The 25252-nt window shown below is 37.2% G+C and overlaps 1 protein-coding gene across 1 annotated transcript; it reads right to left on the minus strand.

Annotated features, from left to right (window-relative positions):
- Nucleotides 1–12411: 12411 nt before the first annotated feature.
- Nucleotides 12412–25252, minus strand: LOC104905635 (KRR1 small subunit processome component homolog). The gene is made up of 13 exons (XM_057390971.1): nucleotides 25129–25252; nucleotides 24366–24788; nucleotides 19790–19866; nucleotides 17999–18109; nucleotides 17720–17788; nucleotides 15789–15845; nucleotides 15460–15498; nucleotides 14160–14264; nucleotides 13777–13859; nucleotides 13602–13683; nucleotides 13134–13298; nucleotides 12991–13062; nucleotides 12412–12896 (listed from the first exon to the last, which is right to left on the minus strand). Exons 1-13 carry the CDS (start codon nucleotides 25250–25252, stop codon nucleotides 12780–12782), a joined length of 1524 nt encoding a protein of 507 aa, XP_057246954.1. The 3' UTR covers nucleotides 12412–12779.

Consider the following 25252-nt stretch of genomic DNA (forward strand, 5'->3'; position numbering starts at 1 on the left):
AAATGGAAATCAAATACAAGCCTACAGACAAAAAAAAACCCCAATAAGGCTATGATCTGACTTAAAGCGTAAATTACCGACAGGAACATACAGTTAGAACTTATAAGTAGTAGATGGAAAATTTGAAAATAGCATTCTAAGACTGGACACACAACAACAGGACACCATGCATTTCTCTAACCTCTAACCTATATTATTGTACATATTGGCTAATTCATGATGCACTGACCAATAGAACACACATACTGGCTCGATGATTGCAAATAACATTTTTTAAGGGTGTTGTTCCTCAGCTGCTTTGGTGTTGAGCAATCATCTACCCAATATGTAAGTGTTCTTAACAGAACGCATGCTAACCCTTTAGGAGTGCACATCTAGCCAGCATATATGTTCTATTGGTCAATATGTGTGTAATATTTTCCTTTTTTGGAGTACAAACAATAAACACAGTAGCTGCAAGACAAATATTGGGAAGATTAGTCCAACCACCAGGCGTGTCCCTATTTCTTGTGTCTTGCAAGCTTTTAAAGGAAGTAATAAAGTTTCCCAGTTTTAAAACACATTAGATGGCTTTTTGGTCCAAGAGTTTGTTGAGTTCCCTGTTTTGAGTTTTGAGTGATGACAAACCACATTGAACTATTATATTGCATGCATGTTTCTGTTTGCATGTGTAGGTGCCAAAGTACAAGTTCAATGGATAGAAAGACGAAGCTAGTGAAGCCAAGTCTTGAAGAATTGCATGAAGACCAAGATCAAGTTGTAGCATTTAGGTCTTAGATGCAATGTAAGTGGTATAAAGGTTTTAATGCACTATAAAGGTTTGAAACTAGAGGATGAGTTAGTTGTGGATGACAAGAAACCTCAGTTACTTGTCATACACATCTACAAGTAAACTTGGTTGATTGGAACAGTCTGGGAATAATCTGAACCAGTCCTCTAGGGTTTATTTCATGCATTCGTATTTTAAGAAAGTTTTCTTTCCGCGTAAAATTGATTTTCAAAATACACTGATGCATGATTTGTTGTGTGAGCAAGATTTCTTAAGTATGGTAAGTGTGTTATATGATATTATACTGATTTTATTTGATATCAAATAAAATCAGTGAGTATAATTTCCTTGGAATAATTTCCATATTTCCGAGGAAAATATACTCTGATAATATCATGTAACATTTACTTACCAAAGGCTTATTTAAGGAGTTCTTCTAGCACACAAATGTTGGGGCTTTTGCACGCATATTTTCAGAATACTCTAAGCAAAAGCATTCTCTCTCTCAAGCTCTCAAAACTAGCATAAACCCTAATACCACATAGATCTTAAACTACTCTCATTCTAAGCGTATTTAGGCTGTTTGTTTCTGAGAGAAAAACTGGTTGTATTTCAGCATTCTCTGAGTTCAGTTTGCTGGGGAAGTTGATCGGGAATCAACTTCATTTGGACCATCATAGTTGGTGGTTGAGTCGAACGTCCATAGGTGGAAGTTGGGGAATCATCTTGTGCATAGGTGCATAAGTGATTGAGTGTAATTCTTTTGTTATTCTGAGTTGATTAATATAAGAGTGAGTGAGTGGAGGACGTAGACTTATTAGAAGTCGAACCTCGTTAAATCCTTGTGTTGTTTATTCATTGCTTTTATTTCCGCTGCTAGAGAACTGTTCCATAACTGTTCTTACAATTGATCGAAAAATCTACAACATTCGGACAAACACTCAATTCACCCCCCCCTCTTGAGTGTCACTTGCACTTACAATTTGTATCAGAGCCTAACTTCTTGAAAGGATAACACCTAGAGAAGGAGGACATAATGACTACTCAGGAAATGACCAGTGGAACCAGAGGATGAAGGTTGCCAAAGTTCAATGGATCCAACTATCCTTGGTGGAAAAATTGCATGAGAAATCTGATCATTGGCACAGACTATGAGTGCTGGATGATCATCAAGAATGGACCAAGGAAGGTGGCTAACAATTCAGATGGAACAGAGAAAAAGGAGAGTGAGTACACTACTATAGATCTGAAGACTTTCGAGAAGAATGCAAAGGCCATGTCACTACTTCAACAAGGTATTGCTGATAATAAGGTAAGCCGTATTTTAGCATGCTCTACTGCTAAGGAAATATGGGAAACCCTAGAATTAGCCTATGAAGGCACTAGTGAAGTCAGGAGATCTAAAGTTGATATGCTAATGTCTAAATATGAAACTTTTGATATGAACCGAGATGAAAATATAAGAGATATGTTTACTCGTTTCATGTCAATTATCAATAAACTTAAATCTCTTGTAAAGAACTTCACTAATGAAGATTTGGTGAGAAAAATCTTAAGAAGTTTGACAGGTAAATGGCTGCCCAAGGTGACTGCTATTCAGGAGGCTAAGGATCTAACGACCTTGTCCATAGAACAACTTATTGGGTCATTAATGACTCATGAGATGTTGGTGGATTCAAAGGAGGAAAGCACAACCAAAATTCGCAGGTTAGCTTTGAAGGGTGAGGAGAAGGATGAAGATCTCGATGAGATTGGACTCATGGCTAAGAGGTTTGAGAGGAGTCTAAGAACGCAGTTCAAGGGGAAGTCTTGGAAGAACAAGGGCAACTCGAAGAAGACCAGCTCCAGCACTGGTTGCTTCAAATGTGGAGAAACTGGACACATGATCAAGGATTGTCCAGCATGGAAGAATGATAAAGGAGGACAGAGAGAGAAGAAAATGACTAATAAGAGGCTATGCTAGCCGCCTGGGTTGATTCTGATTCAGGTGGTGAAAGTGAGGACGATGAAGCCCTAATGTGTGTGACTGCAATGATTGGAGACATAGACCAGAAGAAGACCAGTTTAGGAAAGAAAGCTCACATGTGTCTCATGGCAGGAAGCAGCTCTTTCGACGAAGAACAGGTAACTATTTCTAATATGCAAGAACAAATGAGATATTGTGATAGAGATGAGTTACTAGGTTTTATTGATTCTGCTATTGAACAAAATGTTAAAGGTAATGCTGCTTATAAAGCTAACAAAAAGAAGTTGAGAGAGGTAACTCGAAACTTAGACCTAAGTGAAAGCCGTTATGCTGAACTTGAACTTATTTGTACTGCTGAACTTGAACTTATTTGTACAGAACTGAAAGAAAAAATTTCAGAGCTTGAAATAAGTTTGGATCAGAAGAATATTGAGCTTGAGATGCTAAGACCTCAATCAAACTTTTTAAAAACTGATTTTTATCAAAACAATGATAGAGGATTTTGTAAACTCAAGGAGGCTGAAGTTGAAGGTATAAATTTCGAGTCACTCAAACAGAAAAGCTTTACTCTAGAACATTCTGATTTAATTTTGGCTCATAATTATTTGATTGATGATGTAGAAGAATTGTTCAATGAGTATGTGAATTTGAAAGCTTTTTTTGCTAGCACAAGTGGTCCTAGTGTTAATGTTGAAGACTTATGTTTGGAATATGAGGGTAAGATCTGTGATCTTCAATCCGAAATATACGAACTAAGAAAAGGCAAGAACATTGCGACCACTTCTGAACCAGATCTGGTTTCAAAACTTAAGGATGAGCTTCATAGGGCAAAGTTGGATCTTGCCATTGCTGCATAATTTAATGAAGCTCAACTTAAGAAACTTGAAACCAAGGAACAGGAGTTGAGTGACTACTTGAGACAGATGAACAGGTTGCTCGATGCTCAGAGTACTTTAAACATTCTGACCTCACAACCTGGTAATCCTCAGAGGTTTGGATTAGGGTATTCTGGAACCAGTTCCCAACAGCCACCAAAGTTGGGAAGAGATAAGACTTGGATTTCTGAATTCAAGAGAGGTAAGTTCGTGTTTGCAAAGGACATACACGTATGTACCTACTGTGGTAAGAATGGTCATGTTATTAATACTTGTTGGACTAAGCAAAAACATGATAAAAGAAACCAGTCTCATGTTCACAATGCCCATTATCAGAAGGCTCACACACACAATTGGCCTAACAATGGAAAACATGATAAAACAAAGAAGACCAATGTAAAAAAATCTGGGTTAGAAAGGATAGAGTCAAACCAGTTTCCAAGGACAAGGAACCCAAGAAAATCTGGGTTCCTAAAACGACTAAACCTTGATTTGTTCGTGCAGGTTAGAGTGAGAGCAAAACCATACTGGTATTTGGACAGTGGTTGCTCAAGACATATGTCAGGAGATAAAAGTCAATTTCTCTCACTCGTAGCCTATGAAGGAGGAAGTGTCACCTTTGGAGACAATAACAAAGGTTTGATTAAAGGTATAGGTAAAGTTGGTAAGACACTTTCTCAAGCTATTATGATGTCTACTTTGTAGAAGGTTTGAAACATAACCTCTTGAACATTTCTCAACTATGTGACAAAGGAAACCATGTTGAATTTGAAACCAATCTTTGTCATATAGTTAACACCGAAACAAGGGAACTGGTCTGCAAGGGATTTCGACATAACAATGTTTACATAACATTTTATTAAGTCAGATTCCAAAGACCAGTGCCACTTGTCTTAGTGTTATAGAGGATGATCATTGGCTGTGGCATAAGAGACTTGGACATGTAAGTTTTTCTTTGCTCAATAAACTAAGATCTCCAGACTTGGTGACAGTTTTACCTAACATCAAGTTTGCTATAGATCATATTTGTCATGAATGTGCTAAATGTAAACATGTCAAGTCCTCTTTTCAGGCAAAGAAGTTTGTAAGCACAACTAGACCTTTCGAACTTGTGCACATGGACTTGTGTGGGCCCATGCGTGTGCAAAGTCGAAATGGTCATAGTTATGTGTTTGTGTTAGTTGATGATTATTCTCGTTTCACTTGGACAATCTTTTTGAAATTTAAAAATGAAACCTTTGAAGAATTTGAAATTCTGGTAAAACAGGTCCAAAACAAGATTAGTCATCAACTGGTCTCTATCCGGTCTGATCATGGTTCTGAATTTGACAATATCAGCTTCGTAACCTACTGTAATGATCATGGTGTATCTCACAATTTTTTAGCTCCTAGAACTCCACAACAAAATGGAGTGGTTGAAAGGAAAAATCGCACTATAGAAGAAATGGCAGGAACAATGCTTCTAGAGAGTGATCTTCCTCGAAACTTCTGGGCTGAGGCTGTGAGTACTGCGTGTTATATTTTGAATAGGGTACTGTTGAGACTGTTACTGAAGAAAACACCTTATGAGCTCCTTAGGGGAAGAAAACCAAACATTGTACATTTACGTATTTTTGGGTGCAAATGTTTAATGGTAAATCAAGTTTGGACAAGTTTGATCCTAGGAGTGATGAGGCTGTTTTCGTTAGATACTCTTCACACAGCAAGGCATACAAAGTTTTCAATAAAAGAACCTTGTGTGTTGAAGAAAGTATCCATGTCTTGTTTGATGAGACTAACATGTTCAGCAAGCATGTGCAGGTTGAAGATGCTTATGAGTTCGAAATTGGTATGATGTACTTTACAGGAGCTAAGGATGAAGAAGGTGCTGAACCAGGATCACCACACAACTCTCATAGAGAGGAAGAGTCTGGTCCAGCACAGAATCAGGTAGCTCAAGAGGTAAGGGAAGGAGATAGTGACTCAGATGCTCATCCACATGAAGATGATGCAGATGAGACCACTATGGAAACTGGTTCACCTGCTCAAAACAACAATGAGACAGGGGAAACAGTCATGGAACAGGTTCAACATTAGAAGGCACAAATGAAACTTGATATGAACAAATCTTTTAAGTACAAGTCCTCTCACCCCACTGATCTAATCATTAGTGATTAACAAGGGGTGCAGACAAGGAACTCTACTTTGCAAAACTTTTGTGCATTCTATTCCTTCTTATCAAATGTTAACCTACTGACTATAAGGTTGCTTTAATGGATTCAGATTGGGTTCTAGCCATGCAAGATGAACTCAATCAGTTTGAGAGAAATCAAGTATGGCATCTTGAACCCAGGACGGAGAACATGTCTGTTATTGGAACTAAATGGGTGTTCAGGAACAAATTGGACGATTCAGGAATTATAGTCAAAAAACAAAGCTAGGCTAGTGGTTCAAGGGTTTAATCAACAGGAAGGAATTGATTATGATAAACCTTTGCTCCAGTAGCCAGGCTTGAAGCTATCAGGATATTAACTGCATTTGCTGCTCAAATGAACTTTAAACTCTTTCAAATGGATGTTAAGACAGCCTTTCTTAATGAATATTTGAAAGAAGATGTTTATGTAAAGCAACCCCCTGGTTTTAAGGATAGTGACTTGCCAAATCATGTTTTTAAACTCGACAAAGCTCTCTATGGTCTCAAACAAGCTCCTAGAGCTTGGTATGAGAGACTTTCCAGTTTTCTTTTAGAAAATGGTTATAAGAGAGGATCAGTTGACAAGACACTATTCTTGAAAGAAAGGGGAACTGATCTGTTAGTGGTCCAAATATATGTTGATGATATTTTGTTTGGAGCAACTAATCCTGATTTGTTTAATGAGTTTGCAGATTTGATGAAGAGCGAATTTGAGATGAGTAGATGGGAGAATTGGATTCTTCCTTGGCCTTCAAATCAAGCAAACCAAAGATGGAATCATGATTCATCAAGAAATACCTCAAGGAGCTGCTGAAGAGGTATGGTCTGCAAGATAGCAAGTCCTATGAAACCTATTCCAACCTCTACAAATTGAGCCTTGATGAGAGGAAAGGATGTTGAGGGCACGCTATACAGTGGTATGATTGGCTCATTGCTTTATCTAACAGCCAGTAGGCCAGATATAGTGTTTTCAGTAGGGTTGTGTGCAAGATTTCAAAGCAACCCTAAAGAATCTCACCTAAAGGCTGTTAAAAGGATTCTTAGATATCTCAATGGTACTGATGATTTGTATTTGTGGTATCCAAAGGGCAGCAGCATGAGCCTCATTGGATACACAAATGCTGACTTTGCTGGTTTTATTGTGGACAGGAAGAGTACTTCTGGAATGGCCCACTTCTTAGGTTCTTGTCTCATTTCATGGGGATCTAAGAAATAAAATTCTGTAGCATTATCCAGAGCTGAGTCTGAGTACATTGTTGCTGCTTTGTGTTGTGCTCAACTCTTGTGGATAAAGTCACAACTAATTTGGGGTCTGTTTCGGAAGTATTCTGATTTTATGTGATAACACAAGTGCAATCAATATTTCGAAAAATCCTGTCCATCATTCTAAAACCAAGCATATTGAGATTAGGCATCATTTTCTAAGGGACAATGTTGAAAAAGGTAATGTTGAGTTGGAGTTTTGCAGGTCAGAAGATCAACTAACTGACATATTTACAAAACCTTTGCGAGCAGAGAAGTGTTCATCAAACTTCGTACTTTGTTGGGTATGATTAAGATTAGACAATGAGCTCTTAGGTCTTGACTTGTCCCTTTGGCTAGTCAAATGATGTCAAATTGTGTATATATCTTTTTTTTCTTTTGTACATTTTTTATTTTGCTTTTTAGGGCTTACAAAGTTCTTATGCGATGCTGAACTGATCATCTTAGTACTTGGGTACTTAAGCATAAGTCTTAATAAAGGTAAGTTGGCACAGACCAGTTGCAGACCACTTGGGAACCAGATTCTTGAGGCGGTTATTCTCTGAATATCTTATTTATTTTTCAAATTTCAAATTAGAAAAATAAATGAAGTGACGGTTGTAATTAAGGTAACTGCAGATCCGTTTGATTTTTTTTCTTGCCATCTTATATATATTCGTGCATGTGATCATACTTTCCTTATTTCCTTCTTATTCTCTTTGATCACATATCTTCCTGATATTTTTTCTTTCGTTGCTTATATTCTCTCCATCAAAACCTAATTTCTTTTTCTACTTCTTTCTCGAATTCTTGAAACACAAATTATTCAAGTTTTCTTTTCTTGTTCTTAAGTGCTCAAAACAGAGTGAATTCAGTCTTATCATGTCAAAAATAAGGAGTACTAAGTTGGTAGAAAAGGAGGTTGAAGAATCTCCCGAAACTACAACTAAGAAAACAAAGGAAGTGGCTGAACCGGTGGAGGAACCGATTGTGGAGAAAGAAGTTGAGAAGGATGATATTGTAGTTGAACCACAGAGGAAAGAGGTGAAGGCAAAGAAAGTTGTTGTTCATAAACCGCCATCAAAAGCGGTTAAGTCTGTTGAGAAGGAGGTTCCCAAACCCATCACCACAAAACAGCCCGTCAAAACCACCAAGCCCAAAATCTCCACCCTTAAAATCACACCCAAACCAGTGGAGAAATTAAAGAAGAAGGAAGGTGTTGATGTTGAGGGGAAAGCTACTGAGAAGGAGGGTGTTAAGGCTGTTGCTAGCAAGGGCACAAGGGTAAAGACGGTTGCTAGGAAGGGTGCTGAATCTTCCAAAGGGAAGGAGATTGAGCAAGAACCAAAACCAAACCAGTTCCCAGCTGACAAAAAGAGGAAGCTGACTGGTATTGGACTTTATATCTGGTTACCCCCCTTCCCAAATTACAAAAACATATGATCTTTTGTAATTTGGTCTACTACTGGTCTGTAATAACTATTATTTAGGACTTGTAGCTTTTGGTACTTTGCAGGAACACTGGTAGCATCAGCATCCCTAGAATGCTGTTTGAGCTGCCTATTTAGCATGAACTTCTTATAATTGGTAGTTTATCTACTGGTTATGTTTTGTTATTTGTTAATTTGTTTGCTTCCTTGATCTATTTTGATGATGCCAAAAGGGGGAAGCAGGTGTGAAGTTCTGTGATCTTTTCCACCTACTCTTAGGGGGATGCAGGTCTAGTGTTACAGCGTGTGTGTGTTGCAGCAACTAGAACAAGGCTGAGTGCCTTGTTAGAGGTGACAGACCAGAAGTGGTTTGGATGTGAGTGTATTCAAAGCACTTTACTTCTTTTCACCCTAATGACTTAGAAATAAGTCTGAACAAATACTGATGTTCTTCTTGCGAATACATGTTTAAGTCTAAGAGCTCTGAGTCTAGTTGGTATTTGTCCATGGTACTTAGAAACTCTTTTTTAAACTGATGTCAGTTAGTTGTGAACTGGTGTAATTGTAAATGATGCTTAATCTGCAGGAACAGTACGAGACCAGTGCCTTGAGTTCTTATCTTAGGAATTCAATTTGTTTGAAAAAAGTTCTCAAAACTAATGATATCATTTGCAGGGGGAACTTCAGGGTTTGTCATCATCAAAAAGGGGGGATTTGTTGAGTTCCCTATTTTGAGTTTTGTGTGATGACAAACCACATTGAACTATTATATTGCATGCATGTTTCTGTTTGCATTTGTAGGTGCTAAAGTACAAGTTCAATGGATAGAAAGACGAAGCTAGTGAAGCCAAGTCTTGAAGAATTGCATGAACACCAAGATCAAGTTGTAGCATTTAGGTCTTAGATGCAATGTAAGTGGTATAAAGGTTTTCATGCACTATAAAGGTTTGAAACTAGAGAGATGAGTTAGTTGTGGATGACAAGAAACCTCGGTTACTTGTCATACACAACTACAAGTAAACTTGGTTGATTGGAACAGTCTGGGAACATATCTGAACCAGTCCTCTAGGGTTTAATTCATGCATTCGTATTTTAGGAAAGTTTTCTTTCCGCGTAAAATTGATTTTCAAAATATACGGATGCATGGTTTGTTGTGTGAGCAAGATTTCTTAAGTATGGTAAGTGTGTTATATGATATTATACTAATTTTATTTGATATCAAATAAAATCAGTTAGTATATTTTCCTTGGAATAATTTCCATATTTTCGAGGAAAATATACTCTCATAATATCATGTAACATTTACTTACCAAAGGCTTATTTAAGGAGTTCTGCTAGCATAAAAACGTTGGGGCTTTTGCACGCATATTTTCAGAATACTCTAAGCAAAAGCATTCTCTCTCTCTCAAGCTCTCAAACCTAGCATAAACCCTAATACCACATAGATCTTAAACTACTCTCATTCTAAGCGTATTTAGGCTGTTTGTTTCTGAGAGAAAACTGGTTGTATTTGAGCATTTTGTGAGTTCAGTTTGCTGGGGAAGTTGATCGGGAATCAACTTCATTTGGACCATCATAGTTGGTGGTTGAGTCGAACTTCCATAGGTGGAAGTTGGGCAATCGTCTTGTGCATAGGTGCATAAGTGATTGAGTGTAATTCTTTTGTTATTCTGGGTTGATTAATAAAAGAGTGAGTGAGTGGAGGACGTAGACTTATTAGAAGTCGAACCTCGTTAAATCCTTGTGTTGTTTATTCATTGCTTTTATTTTCGCTGCTAGAGAACTGTTCCATAACTGTTCTTACAATTGATCGAAAAATCTACAACATTCGGACAAACACTTAATTCACCCCCCCCCCTCTTGAGTGTCACTTGCACTTACATGTCCAACATCCAATATCCAAGAATTTAACTATGTCAAGTTCTATTTGTTTGTATGTCTGATAATTAGTAGCTTGATGATTAGATTTCCAAGAATTTAATTGTGACAAGTTCTATTTGTTTGAGTGCTTCATAATTTTGTTTGTATGTTTGATAATTAGTAGCTTGATGATTAGATTTCCAAGAATTTAGTTGTGCCAAGTTCTATCTGTTTGAGTGCTTCATAATTCGTAATGAGATGATCAGAAGCAAACGCATTGCTAAGACACAAAATGTTGACAACAGAAAGAAGAGACAGAGCAATGACCTACCACTCTCAAATGGCTTTTCAAGCTGTGAAGAACAAGACAGGGACAAAGAGGCAGCTTGCCCTAAAGATAAGTATTTATAGTAAGCAAGAGCAAACCCTAACATGGACAGTACTACATTAGAGCAATGCAAAATTAAATGATTAAAATATATAACATTGTACTATAACTCTTTCTTCTAGTGTGCTTCACCCTTAAAACCAGGAACTAACTTGTTTGTTCCCAGTTCGAACTTGGTTAGAACAGAAGGAGAGTAATTATTCAGTTGAGAAATGATTCTGCACAATATTAGGTAGACTAAGGCCTCCTACGCCACGTCCCCATCCTAATTTTAAAATGCTGATTAGCATTATTATAATTTAGAATGTAATTTGCATCATTCTATCATGGCTATTCGTTTAATTGTGAGTATTTTTTGCCCTATATTAAATGTTATTTATCTCAAAATAACATCACAACATACTAATCTCAAAATAAGATGCCATCAGAAAATGAGTAATTAATATTTGCCCATATATTAAATATTATTAATCTAAAAATAACATACCAACAGAAAATGAGTAATTAATATTTGTCCATATATTAAATATTAATACCACTAAAACGACCATTATGATGTTTGATGATGAATGATGAATGATGATAATATGACTATAACAACAAGATTTCACATCCAGTACTTAAACGGTTATAATTAGATTAGTAATTAGATTAGGAAACTTACCCTTTGAACACAACCCAAGCTCCATTTCCCCTGCCTGCGTTACGAGCACACAATCTAACAGAATTGAGTCAAATTGGATGCATATATGAATATGGACTTGCGGAATTGAGTAATGCATGGACTCGAATTTGCATTGTGGAACCTTTGGATATGGAATTAACCAAGATGAAGCAATTTCATGGATTTCGATTGAATCCGAATCTGAATTTGGAGATTTGGATTTGGATTGGAGTGGATTTGAAGCTGAAATAAAGATGAAGCTGAAAACTCACTCATGAGCATGATCATAGTACGCCTCTGTTACATCCCAATTGGCAAAGTAAAAAGGTAGACCGGCATCACCACCACCGGCACACCAGAGGAGACCGGTTTTTTTAAAAATATATATATATATATACAGAGGCGTACATGGCAGGCGTCTCACCACTTGTGGAGGCGTCCATGGCAGGCGCCTCACCACTTGTGGAGGCGTCCATGGCAGGCGCCTAGCGCTCTGGCAGGCGCCTCACCGTATGGTGGAGCGCCATGGACGCCTTTTTTTTTGAATTTTTTTTTAAAAAAAGAAGGGAAGCGTCCACCATGGACTCCCCACCACCGGTGGGGCGGTCATGGCAGGCTCTTCACCTTGTGGTGGAGCGTCTGCCATGGACGCCTCCCTTCATTTTTTAAAAAAAATTCACTGTAAATTAAGAAAACAGTGAGAAAAGGATGTGGGTGATTATGTGGTGGGGTCCGACAGTGGTCGTGGGGCGTCAGTACCGGTGCCTAGTAGATATGTGGAAGAAAATGGGACTTGAGAGAGAAAGTGAATGAAAAAGGATAGAAAATCTGAAATTAGAAAATACAGTATATAATACGTATTTAGGGCGTTACTAGGATATTCTAGGACATAGTCTAACAAACCAGTTACAATACTCATGTTGGTATTTATAGAGAGAAAAAATCATTTAAAGACAATATTTTTGAAGATTTCAAATGCACGTTGGTAAATAATTCGGGACGTATTATTCGACACAAGAACTAATTAATACTAAAATCAAGCAATTTCAAAATAAGCAAAAACTTGAGCTCATCTGAGAAATTGAGTACAAAAATTTATTCATTTAGGCAAAAGTGTCTCCTTATATTCTCAAATGAATAGAAGTGTTTGGACGATGAAACACCCAGGTTTACTATAAATTTAGAAAATACGGTGAAGTGAAGACATTTGGCTGGCTTTTGAATGGAAGATTTCTTTTTCTTGATTACAAACTGGAGTTGGACTTTTGGACTGCGAAATCCACATTGACCTAATCTAATGTTCACACTTTAAGTTAGTCTCACTGAGATCAAAATTGACAAACATGGACTACTCAGTGAAATGATGTTCAGTATGTTGGACAATCAATGACAAGAAGTCCAAGATTCATCGGTTAAGATTTTGACTTCTTCATCTTTTTCTTTGAGGGTGGTGCTTCTGAACCAGCTATATAAGCTTGAGGATCCAGATTCTTGACATTTTTCTGCTTCACAATTTCTTTTGCTTTTTGCTGCAGAACAAAGAACAAAACCAAGTTCAAACGAACAGACAATATATGCCAAGCCTGTCGTTTTTAATAAAGATGAAATCGCCAACAAATTTACCTTCAATGACTGTGCCATGGCGTTGACATCAGTTTTATCATCTGTTGAACTCTTATGGCCTTGCATCACAGGCTCCTATAACAGAAAAGTGTCAAATTCTTGCGTTAAAATGCCCATCAAATAAAACGTAGAAAAAATTCAACTGCTAAGATCAGAGTCTCAGACTCAGGTGAAATAAAGGCAGCCTCTCTTTTTCGTTTGTTTTCAGCTGATTTCTCAGCCTGTTTTACTTCCTTTTCTTGCCACTTCTTCGCCGACTTCTTTTCCTCACTCAAGAAGTACTCTCCAGTCTCCAGTTGTTGGTCAATCTACATAATATGCTTGTTAATGGTGCTCACAAGAACAAAACAGAAGGCGATCTCATAATTTTAGTGTCAACCAAAAATAGTTTTCAATAAATCTTTCTACAAATGTATTATAGCCAACAGGTTTAATTACCCCAAATCACATCCAAATTTAATTATCCTAAAATGCTGGCTATTTGAATATGCACAACAAAGATAGCATTGAAGACAAAAGACAGTTTTTTTTATCACCACAAGCAGGACTCAATTTGAAAGATAGAAACTGGCACTCAAGAAAGACTAGAAATTTCACAACATAACTCTCACCTTGCTAGGCTGTTGTGGAGGGGGGAATGGCGTATACGGTTTCTTCTCCTTACCCTTACCTTTCTTCTTCTGAACATTCTTCCTGAAATTCAAGACAGAATTAAAATGACTAAATTATAAATAATGCTTCTTAAAAATGAACATTAATTATTACAAGTCATCCCAGTTGTCGTACTTTTTCAACTGCGGCAGAAACCTATCCCAATTCTCGTTTTCAAGGGTGGGATCCTTGGCGAGTTCCTTCTTCATCATGAGAATCTATCAGTGAAATTTGACATGGAGAGTGAGTATAGCATATTAATATATGACAGATGTCTAATCTCAAAGACAATAAGCAATAAGCAACTGCAACTGCCTTGTTCCACCAATTTAGATTCAACTGTTATGCAGGAAGCCAGCACCTATTTTTCGATATAAACAGAGAAGTACTGACAAGCAGCGGTATGAAGGAACCTGAACAAAACCAAGAAAACAATGCACACGAAAAAGAGGAACCTACCACACGATTATCTTTCTACTGTAATTCCACAAGACAAGAAGAGATATACAGACGAGTACCTTGATATGATATATTGGATGCATTTTGTTCTGTATGCAGTCTTCTACAATTCTTCTGACTTGTTTCAATCCTTTAAAAGATCCCATAGATGCTACTGTGTTTCCCTGGATAAACACCAGGAAGAAGAGGGAGGATGTACGAAATCAATAATTCACCCTCATCACTAATAGGAAACTTTATAGTAATATTCCCCAACTTTTTCTGGCCCTTTTGATTATCAAACTTTGCATTAACTCGCAATAATCCATACTTTTAGGGTATTGTAGAACTACCAAGTTTGCAGTGCCTATAATTCTGAGTTTGGTTTATTCTTCATTGATCCCAGACATCCTTCCTACATTGTTTGTTCCCAGCTCAAAATTAACGGGTTAAGCAGGTAAAAGTAGGCCATGTGTCACGTTATGATTGATAGATGAAGTTTATCTAGAAAAGGTTGCAGTATCTGAGTCAGAAACTTTGAATCCCACAACCAAGTCTAAGGCTGTATTCTCCTCGCCTTACTAAAATAAGTTTACTTTTACAAAAATAAATTTGGTAAAACTAAGTTCAGCAGAAATAAAATCAATAAAAATAGGTTCATCAAAAATAAATTTAGTTAAGCAAAAATAAGTTGAAGAGAGCATAACCTAAATTGAAAATTATCATCAGGATAATCCATTTCCTCATATTTGGTCCTCAATTCAATAGTTAAATCAAGGGAACAGATAATATTATCATCAGAGAATTACTCAGCAATTTGCACCAGCAACTAGGACCATCCTCTTACTCTACCCTAATACTTCCTATTCACTCCCTTCCCCTCCTAATTCTCAAAAACTCTTCTCCTTTCCTGATTTGTTGCCCCAACCAGCCCCTCCCCGAATTTTTCCAGCTATCCCTCCACCTTCCTCTGTCCTTGATTTTCCCAGAACAAGCTCTCCCATTCTCCCTTCTCCTTATCTTTTCGGACCTTCCCCTTCCGTTTGTACAGTGTGTTGCGGCTTGTGAAGTGGGGCCAACGGCTAGGAAGGTCAGGTGTTTTGGTGGCTTGGCAGGGGCAACGGGATGACGTTTGTGGCTATTCAGGGATGAGGTAAAAGCAATCAGCACCTATTAATGCAAGGCACCAGGGGAGGCTATTCAGCTGTGAAATTAAATGGATATCCAATGGCTATGATCCGAAGGGTTTCCCACCGAGAGTTCTCCGGACAGCTTACTTTAGGATTATTTTACACCCCCCACAAAAGTTTTGGATCATTTGAATTAAAGTTTCCTACAGAAAAAGGAATTTCAGCATTAACACAAGTTCCTGATGCACACCTGAACAAGGATGTAGCAGCCTGTCAAGATTTCAAGTGCCTGCATCAGTAAGAAACAGTAAGTCAAAGCACTAATGTGCATATTCCCAACAACCCACCCGATTTCCCTGCACAGATATCAAAAGCATGAACCACAGGAGCTGTTTTTTCACTTTTCTTGTGTGTGTGTGTGGGGGTTGGGGGGGTATCTCAAAAACCAAAAAAAGCAAGCACATGTTGTCCCCCTTGGCCATCAGGCCAGCGTAGCACCATAATGCCTCAGAAATCTCACACGAACTTACTTCCTTACTTTTTCTCCTGTATGAAAAAAATCAATATCACCGAACCAACCTTCAAAGTAGAATTGTTAGAACCAAGAAGATGTTGCCGCCGTTTGACAAAGCGCGCCTGCAATCAGCAATATAAACCTATCAGAGTAGTAATCAATGTGTAGACATACAGCCACAAATAATCACAGTTACTTGCACAATTTGGATAACAGACAAGAAATACAAAGTTTGACATCAATTTTATTATTACATATCGATGTGTGGATAATGGAGTCGAACATTGTATGATATATTAACCATCAATAAGAAATGAGATCCTCAATCATGCTATCATCTGACATGGTGATGCAAAATCCCACGGCAGTTTCATAATTCCAGTTTACTTTACTATTAGGGATGTTCAAAATTAAAACTGTAAATCTCAAGTCATTTTGAATTTAGCTTACAAATAAGAATTGTGAAATTTGAAGAGTTGTAAATTACGCCTTCTTATAATTCCTTCATAACTCATCCCATTCCTTACCCACACATGGACATTTCAGAGATGAATGTGTGAAGACACCCATATGCCCCACCCAAAAATAAAGAAGAAAAAGGCCTACTAGTCACATCACATTTCTTCAGCCATAGGACCCATGATGGCCGAAGAAAGATGAGTGCCAAAGGTGTTTCCTGTGCCTTGTGTCCACCAGGAAGTTGAAAATTCTATTGTGCTCCGACGAGCACGGTGCACACCATGCACCCAGTAAATTTGTTCCATTTCTGATAAATAAATGTTTTTTTTCAACAAATGTTCATTTTAAGCATATTTTTCAACAAAAAAAATATGTTCAACTTTTCATAAAAATTGTTCTATTTTTAATAAGCAAAGGTCTTATTTCAACAAATGTTCGTTTTAAGCTTATTTTTCAATAGAGAATCATGTTCTATTTTTCGCAAAAAATGTTCTATTTTTCGTGAAAATTATTCTATTTTCGATAAGTAAATGTTCAATTTTAGTAAATTAATTTTAGTAATGTTCCACTTCAAAAACTAAATGTTCATTTTTGTAATTGAATTCTAGTAATGTTCCACTTCAACAGTAAAATATTCTTTTTCGTAAATGAATTCTTGTAATGTTCCATTTCAACAGTAAAATGTTCGTTTTCGTAAGTGAATTTTTGTGATGTTCCACTTCAACCGTTAAATGTTCGTTCTCGTATTCGTAAATGTTCTATTTTGTATTGTGGGAGCATAATTCTCATTGTGCTCCTGGGAGCACAATACACGCATTACCAGGAAGTAGTGCTAGCCAAATAACCCACTCCGTCTTTACCACCTCAAATATCTGGGGGGTAGGTTTGTTAGTGATGACACTGCAGCATAATACATGCCTCTAGGCCTCAGTTAGATGAACACAACATTATAGTGAAATTAATGCCTCTAGGCCTCAGTTAGATGAACACAACATTGCAGTGAAATTAATGCTTCTAAGCCTCAATTGGATACATAAGACAAGTTAACATTATAGTGTATTGAATGGCTCGAGCGTCAATTTGATACACATGGCACATCCTCTTCTGGTCTTTAAATTTGCAACTTCGCTTGTCTTAAGCAAATTTCCAGACAGAAGCCTTCACTATACAAGCCTCTGAATTCAACATAGATCACATAGACCAAGAGTAGATTATTCTTGCTAGTGCTTGAAAAGGACTACCACCTCCTTCGCACAATATTTGTCCTTTACATTTTGATAATGATAGTTCAGAAATAAAAAGAATTTCGATCTTTAGTCTAGTTATTATAGAATCTAATCACTCAGATAATAATACTCGTAAACGCTTAATATGATAGTTCAACAAGCTCTGGACAAAACAATTATTATTTTAAAGAAAAGGGTTTCGTGCAGCTATTCAAAGCTCTCTCAGAATGGACAATGTGTAAAGATTATGCACCACTAATGAAATGAAAAATATTGCATATATAGTATATACACCATAAAACAAAACATACCTTGTTTCTCACTAAATTACCAATCTTGATTATGTCACATTGCATTTCATCATCCAATATCTTGATTGCCTATGGCAACAACACACTAGATCAGATCATATCAGAGAGTATACCAAACCACTATAATTTAAGAAGGGGGAACAGGATCACATTAATGGAAACATGCATCTTTGTTCTTTAACGGAATTAGTACTCCAAACATACCCTTAAATGGTGGGGAGATATGACTAGTTGTACAGAGTGAACTAAAATGAACCCAAAAAAGAATTAAAGACATACCTGAGGTGCAAGAACGCTTCTTGATAAAAGTTTAATGAGGTCCCTTGATTTCACTATAATGTATGGATCTCTAGTCTTCCTAGTTGTTGAAACAGTCATAGTTCCTTCAACCTGAAAAAACCAAGAAAAAAGAGTCAACCCCAAAGTTTTCTCCCCATAGCCTACAAGAAAACAAGAGACAACAAAAATGAAAATAAAAAATACGGGCAACGGGAAGTGAAGATGCTAATAAACAACTACTCCTCTCTCTTAATGATATTCCACTTTCTGGAATCTCGATACGGTTGCCCAAATTGTTACAAGTTCCTCATTTGGAGAATACTACAATACCAAAAGACATCCTTATGAGCACTTGGAATAGGTGTTTTCTTGTTTTAAGCACCTTAGGACTCTTTGTTCTTATCTTAATGTTTTAAGAGTTATCATATGAGTATGACTTAGTGACTTGTGTTAAGCATAGTAAGATTAGTAATTTTTAGAGTATATAGATTAGTTGATGTTATTATTCGATTCTATACATTAATAAAATAGTGACTTTAGTTACTTGAGAGTTTAAACACAAACCTTCAAAATTTGTTGGGGTTTGCCTTTATGCTTATTCAAGCCTTAGAGTGTTTTTTGTGGTGGCTTAGCCTTTATCATTAACCATCTAAGTTCTATCCTTGGTTACTTAGTTACTTTGTTCAAACAACATTGTTTACTTAGGCACGTGTTCAGCAAACCATTTGATCTTCATAAGATTTTATACATCATGACACTTATATTCTTTGTTTAGGGGGTCCTAGGGAGCCACCAGACTTATATTCTAAGCCTTAATAATTGTGCCAAGCACTATCGCAACTAATTGGCATCATGAATTGAGATCTCATTTTCTTTTTGACAAAGAAGTCCGAAAAACAATCCATTCAATTCTTAAAATTCAAATAACAAATATCACAACCTTTCTGCACATGCCCTCATCAAACAAGGAGAATGGAGCTAAAAGAACAATTTTAGCTCAACAATTTTTTAATACTTCAATGAGAGACCAATCCTACGCCTAGATACCACACGTCTACCATATTATCAAACACTCTTTATCTCTAGTACCATCAATTTTCTTATTCCAGATTTTAACGAAACCTTTATGCCATTTCATGAATAAGACCATGGCCTCTCCACCCTACCTACAGGCCTTGCCTTGCGCCTAGGCTTTAGAGTCTTGGCCTCTTTGTGCCTCAAACTTGGAAAAAACTACTAGAGTAATCGGAACTATGGTCCATCTTCTCGTATTAATCCCCAACTATGAATTATTCCATATTAATCCTAACTATGGGGAATGGATACTCATAATGATTCAGTGACTTAATAAAACCAATATAGTAGATCTAATTAAGATGTTCCAAAGCTCAATTTAGCTTAGCAAGGGGAGGAGAAGAGAGAAAAAGTTGAATAAATCGATAAAAATTTAACAAATTCTTATAGGGTATCATTAATGCGTTGAATCTTAGTGAGATCACATAAGCTATTAATCTATCCCTCCAAACACCATATGTGAACTTCATTGATTTCTGTAAATAAACAATATGCCCATGGAATTCCCAAATAAAGAGGACTTGTTGTCAATCACAACCAGGAAGTGGATTTTTGTTTGTGGGTTATTTTTTCTTAAGCGGGAGGGGGAAGGTAAAGTTTTCATCCATCCAACGAAGCAACAATATGAGACAATTCTACCGTCAATAGCCATGGAGTTTTATGTCAAATGCACACACTTAACAATTGTTGACCGATTGTGAAGGTAAAGAGATTTACCAAATTAAGCTCACATGCAATACCATGCTCACGCAAAGCAGCCTTCGCAGTTGGCCAAACATCTTGCAAATATTTTTCTGCAAATTATTGGAAATAAGAAATCAACATTGACTAACCAACAAGATATACCAACTGAAGTAATAAAAAATCATATTCACAAACAGGGAGAGAAAAAAATATCGTGACGGACTACCAGCAAAATTGAAGACATGCAATTAAATTGATACTGAAAGATGTTCTTTCATATCAATTTACTTAAGTCATTAACTTGCAACTCACTCTTCTGCCACAAAATCTCATAAATCATAATATCCACCAATCCATAAGTAGATCTGGAATACAGATTATTCAAATAGTTGTTTTATATCAAAACTAACATCATGGGGCTTCGGGGTAAATTTAGTTCCACAATTTCTTTTCAACATTTTGCAATATTCACATAGTCCTCGGCTTTTAGCATAGATTGGATGTAACCATCCACTAGAATCTTTCATAGGATCTCTCCATGAATCATTAGTGCGTAAATATTGAACAAGATTCAATATGAAAAGAATATGTCAAATGTCTCATTCGGAATAAAATTATTGTCCTTTTTCAAATATGTTTCACTTCTTAAGAGCATTAGTAATAGTCCATTTTCAACAAGTTCATGACCCAATGGAACGTTTCATAAGGAAACTTCATTTTTGTTAGGGGTTTTCAAAAAGGAAGCGCTTCTCTCAGACAAAGGGGTTTGCATAATTAACAGAAGCAAAAGGTAAGAAAGACCAATAGAATATGTGGAAAAAAAAAACTTGGATGCTTGTTGCTATGAACTGATATTTTAGAGGGAGGGTAATTTAGGTTTTATCTTAATGAGTAGCTTGGGAAATAAGCTAGGTAGCTATGCTAAGGAAATTACTCTCTATATAGGGTTAATTAGAGAGAATAAGGTACGTTGAAAATTGTTAGGAAAAATTGGGTGAGCTTTTAAAGTTCAATGGGAGAGAACAAGTCTCTCGAAAGCTTGTGACTATCATTTTATATTGCTGTAATTTCTGTTTTTCAATCAAACACTCATTTTCTTCCTTAATTTCTGCCATTAAAGTGTCCAAGCTATGTCAGTTCATAGCAAATGGTATCAGTACGATTCTGGGGGATTAGGGTGCTGATTTTCAAAAAAAAAAAAGAAAAAAAATACAGCATATTTGAAATCTGGTTACAGAGAGATATTCAAAAATTATGTGGAGCTTGAACCCTTGTTATCCTGAGGAAGTTGCAAGCCATCCAAAATGAGCTTCAACTTCCTTTATTTGATGGACAAAATTCAGAGAAATGGGTTGGTGAAATGGAAAGTTATCTTCATCTTTTCTGGTTCAGCGAAAATGAGAAATTAGAGGTTGCAATTGTCGGACTTGAAGGCGAGGCGTTGTCGCGATTTCAATGTGAGCACCATCGTCGACCGTTCTACCGGTGGGAAGAATTGAAGGCGCTGGTTGCATGACGTTTTCGTACAACATCGACAAAATCTTGGCAAGGATGGTCACATCCGAATAAGGCAGCAGACATGGTAGAGAACAACAGAAAATGGAACCTCTCAGGTGCTATAGAGAAGATTCCACAAATAGGGGCATCTTCAACAAGCTTTCTCGAAGAAATTAAAACCACCATACGTAGGGGTGGAGAAGAAATCCACCACAATCCGATGAAGAGGAGTTCGGGGGTGAGCCAAAACCAAGTGGCGAAAAATAAATTTGAAAATGCTTCATTTTCCTTTTTTGGTGAATATACCGGCGATAAACAAGTGGGGGTTGCCTCCGAATTTGAAGTTTGTGAGGGTTCTAGTAGCTTTGCAAGTGAAGCAACCATTGGAACATTATTTGAGCGAGGTGGTGTAAGAGGTGGTCCAGAATTTTTTGCCGAAAATTGTAAGTTTGGTGGTAGAATTGCAACATGTGGTGGGCTGAATAGGGATGAAAGGGCGGATCTGAAGCTAGTAGCTCCGGTGGAGGTCCGGGCTTCGCCGGCAGAGTTGCGGGTGGACATGCTGGTTGTTCAACCGACGAAGAAGAGGAGTTGGGTCACACAAATTCAGGCGCAACTGGCGGTGGCCCGAGCAGTGGCGACGTGATAGGTGGTGCTGTGCACCGGTAGCTTTCAAGAAATTTTTCAGAAGAAAGTTCTAGAAACAGAGCATGGAAGAAAAGTGTGTGGGGGAAGTTTTGATGAGTCATTCATTGGCTTGAAGAAGAAGCCACATGAAGAGGGTGTCATTAAGGGTAACTTGGTCAATGACCAAAAATTTAATATCAGTGATGGAAGTAGGCTGTTGGGGCCACATGATGCACCTTTGGAGTTAGTAAAGGAATTGGAGGGGCCACATACTAACAACTCCTTTCACCCAACCTTCAATGAATTGGGGCCCATGTCTATATTTTTAGAATTTCGGCCCAATTCATCAACCCAAACCTTAGGGAATCCCTCCACTCAATTTCTAAACTACATATCCCTTTACTCCTATCCTCCTAAATCAGCCCAACTTCCTGCCCAAATTTTGCCACCCAAATTCCACACCTCACAACTAAATCATCCACTCTCCCCATGTTTCATTAAACCCACCCAACTTTCTTTCCAGCCTCATCTCCTTTATGATTCCCCTAACCCAATTTTCATACCCCACGTGCTCAACTCTCCACATACCTTCCACCAGCCTTCCCACTCACAAAACCAACTTTCTTCTAAACTGAATTTTCCACCCACTTTTCCCACCCACAAAACACTACCTCCAAGACCACATGGACAAAGACTCACCAATGAAGAGCTTGAACGACAGTGGAAGCCGGGCATCAATTTTCGACAAGACATTGTCAAGTATTGTCAACGCTAATTACTAACCACCTTGACGACAAGGTGGAAGTTTGGGCGGCCGGTAATGCTATGAACTAATATTGTAGAGGGAGGGTAATTTAGGTTTTATCTTAATGAGTAGCTTGGGAAATAAGCTAGGTAGCTATGCTAAGCAAATTACTCTAAATACAGGGTTAATTAGAGAGAGAAAGGTATGTGAAAATTGTTAGGAAAAATTGGGTGAGCTTTTAAAGTTCAGTGGGAGAGAACAAGCCTCTCGAAAGCTTGTGACTATCATTTTATATTGCTGTAATTTCTGTTTTTCAATCAAACACTCATTTTCTTCCTTAATTTCTGCCATTAAAGTGTCCAAGCTATGTCAGTTCATAGCACTTGTCCAAACAAAGAAAGCTTAAAGTCTCAGAGCTTAAGTTTCCAAGCTGCCAAAAGCTTGGTGAGACAAATTTAGCAATTGAATTTCAATGACTTATGAAAAAACTGTGCACTAGAGTTTAACAATTCTAGGATGTGATAGGTGTTTCACATGAAGGGGAAAGGTTGTGTAAAGAGTGCTTCTCGACCCTCATATTCGAATAGTTAATGAGGTTTATGTAAGGCAAACACTAAATTGTCAAGATTGATTAAATATATAATTTTGTAACACTACTTAACAAATAAATATTTAGGAACTTTCAAAATTCCAGTGTCATATGCAACATGGAGCAAAGATTTAACCAATTTCAAGAAGAAATTCATCCTAGGGAAGCCCACAGCTATGGCTAAACACTTTTCACTTACTTTTATTCTTGAATGTCTTAATTTCAAGGTACTAGAGGATAGACCCTCACAAAGCCTAGACACAATATAATTTTCCTCTCCTTCCTCGGCTCCTCTCTCGACACCCCATTTAAGATTCAAATTGTGTTGTGAAACGGCATAAACCATTGGATGGAACTTGACTAGCATCAATAGTCAATGGGCATTTGGTTCAAATAATTGGAATGAAATGGTATGAGAGAAGAATCCATTACTTCTTTTGTAGTTGTTTGGTTCACTCAAGGTATGTATTTAAAATCCATTACTGAAGGGGAGTAATGGGATTTAATTGCATGGGTGGTGAGTATGAATTTCACGAGGTTTAGCAAGGATAGACTATAGAACCTCTAGATATGAGGTTTCATTTTCATGTTACCTCGACCAAACAACTTTTTCATCACTAATTGTTTCACACATTCCATTCCAAAACCTTTAACCGAATTAACACCTTCACAAAAGAACATTGCATAGGTTTAACGACTATTCAATCTCCCCCAAAATCAAGGAACGGAATCCAACTGTTCTGACTAGACAAAAATAACAAATATAACCACCCAATTTAAAAGCAATCCTAAAAAATGCCAACTTATCTTCCCACCTAGCAAAACTTACACCATACATCCAAGACTATTTTTGCTCGGACCTCATTTTTTTGGCTCATTCAAAGCTCTACAAATGATAGATGAACAAAAAAATACCCTTCGGTTTACGGTACACCCGGTTGTATAATATCAATTGCACCCACCTAATGATAAACAAAGAAATTGCAATGCAACAAACGAGATAAACAAAACCCTAACATGACACAAATCGGACAAGAAAAACTTACGCTAAAAGCAGTTTCATGGATGAAAATAAACAAGACCCATTTCAGATAATGAGAAAAGGAAGCCATAATTAAGCGGAAATAGAAAGCTAAAAGAAAAAAAAAAACCTCGATATTGGGGGAAAATGGTAGAGAAGGAGCTGACTTCGAGCATGCCAGTTTCATTCCAAGAAGGGTCGAATTTTTCAACTTTCCAATGGTCGATACTGGGGTCATCCCATGGCTTATCTTTGTCGTGTTTACCCTTGTGTTTAGTCCTCTGTTTCGGCGCTTCATCGACATTGCTTTGCGCCTCCATGGCTCCTATGCTGTGGAGAAACAAGTGTGCTAGAGGTTCGTTTGCGGCGCCGGGGTGTGTTTGCAAATTGCGGCAGATTTTCCTGGAGGAATCATATATTGATAGGTTGATAGGCAATAGAAAAAATAATAAAAAAAATGAGTTTTTATCTATAGTATTATTTAAAGTAAAAATTTTACATCTCGCAAGCTCATGTTCGTCGACTAATTTTAAAGCTTCACAAACTAAAAACTCTCAAATGCTAAAAAATCGTAATTTATGTTGATTGCTTATTTAAGTTAGGCAATAAATATCATGATCTCATATGAGATTTCCGGAAATCAAGCATATTCCATTTATATATTAATGTGATTGACGTTAATTATGATTACAATTACGAAATTAAAATCTCAAATTCATATACTTTTGTCTGAAATTTATAATTGTCATATTGATTATGTTCGAAAATATGTATTTCAAGACTTAAACCCATGACCACTAACCAACTACATTACAATAGGATTTTACTATTTGACGCCCTAGTATTTCCTACTAACGCCCTAAATACAATATTTTTATACTATATATTTATACCTCCCTTTTTGTCTCTCTTATTTTCTTCCCCTCCCCCTCTCCATCTCCCTTCACCACCAACACTGTTGCCACCACCAACACTCCCGCCACCAACACCACACCAACACCGCCACCACCACTCCAT

The sequence above is a fragment of the Beta vulgaris genome, chromosome 1, assembly GCF_026745355.1.
Source record: "Beta vulgaris subsp. vulgaris cultivar EL10 chromosome 1, EL10.2, whole genome shotgun sequence".
Classification (NCBI taxonomy): Eukaryota; Viridiplantae; Streptophyta; class Magnoliopsida; order Caryophyllales; family Amaranthaceae; genus Beta; species Beta vulgaris.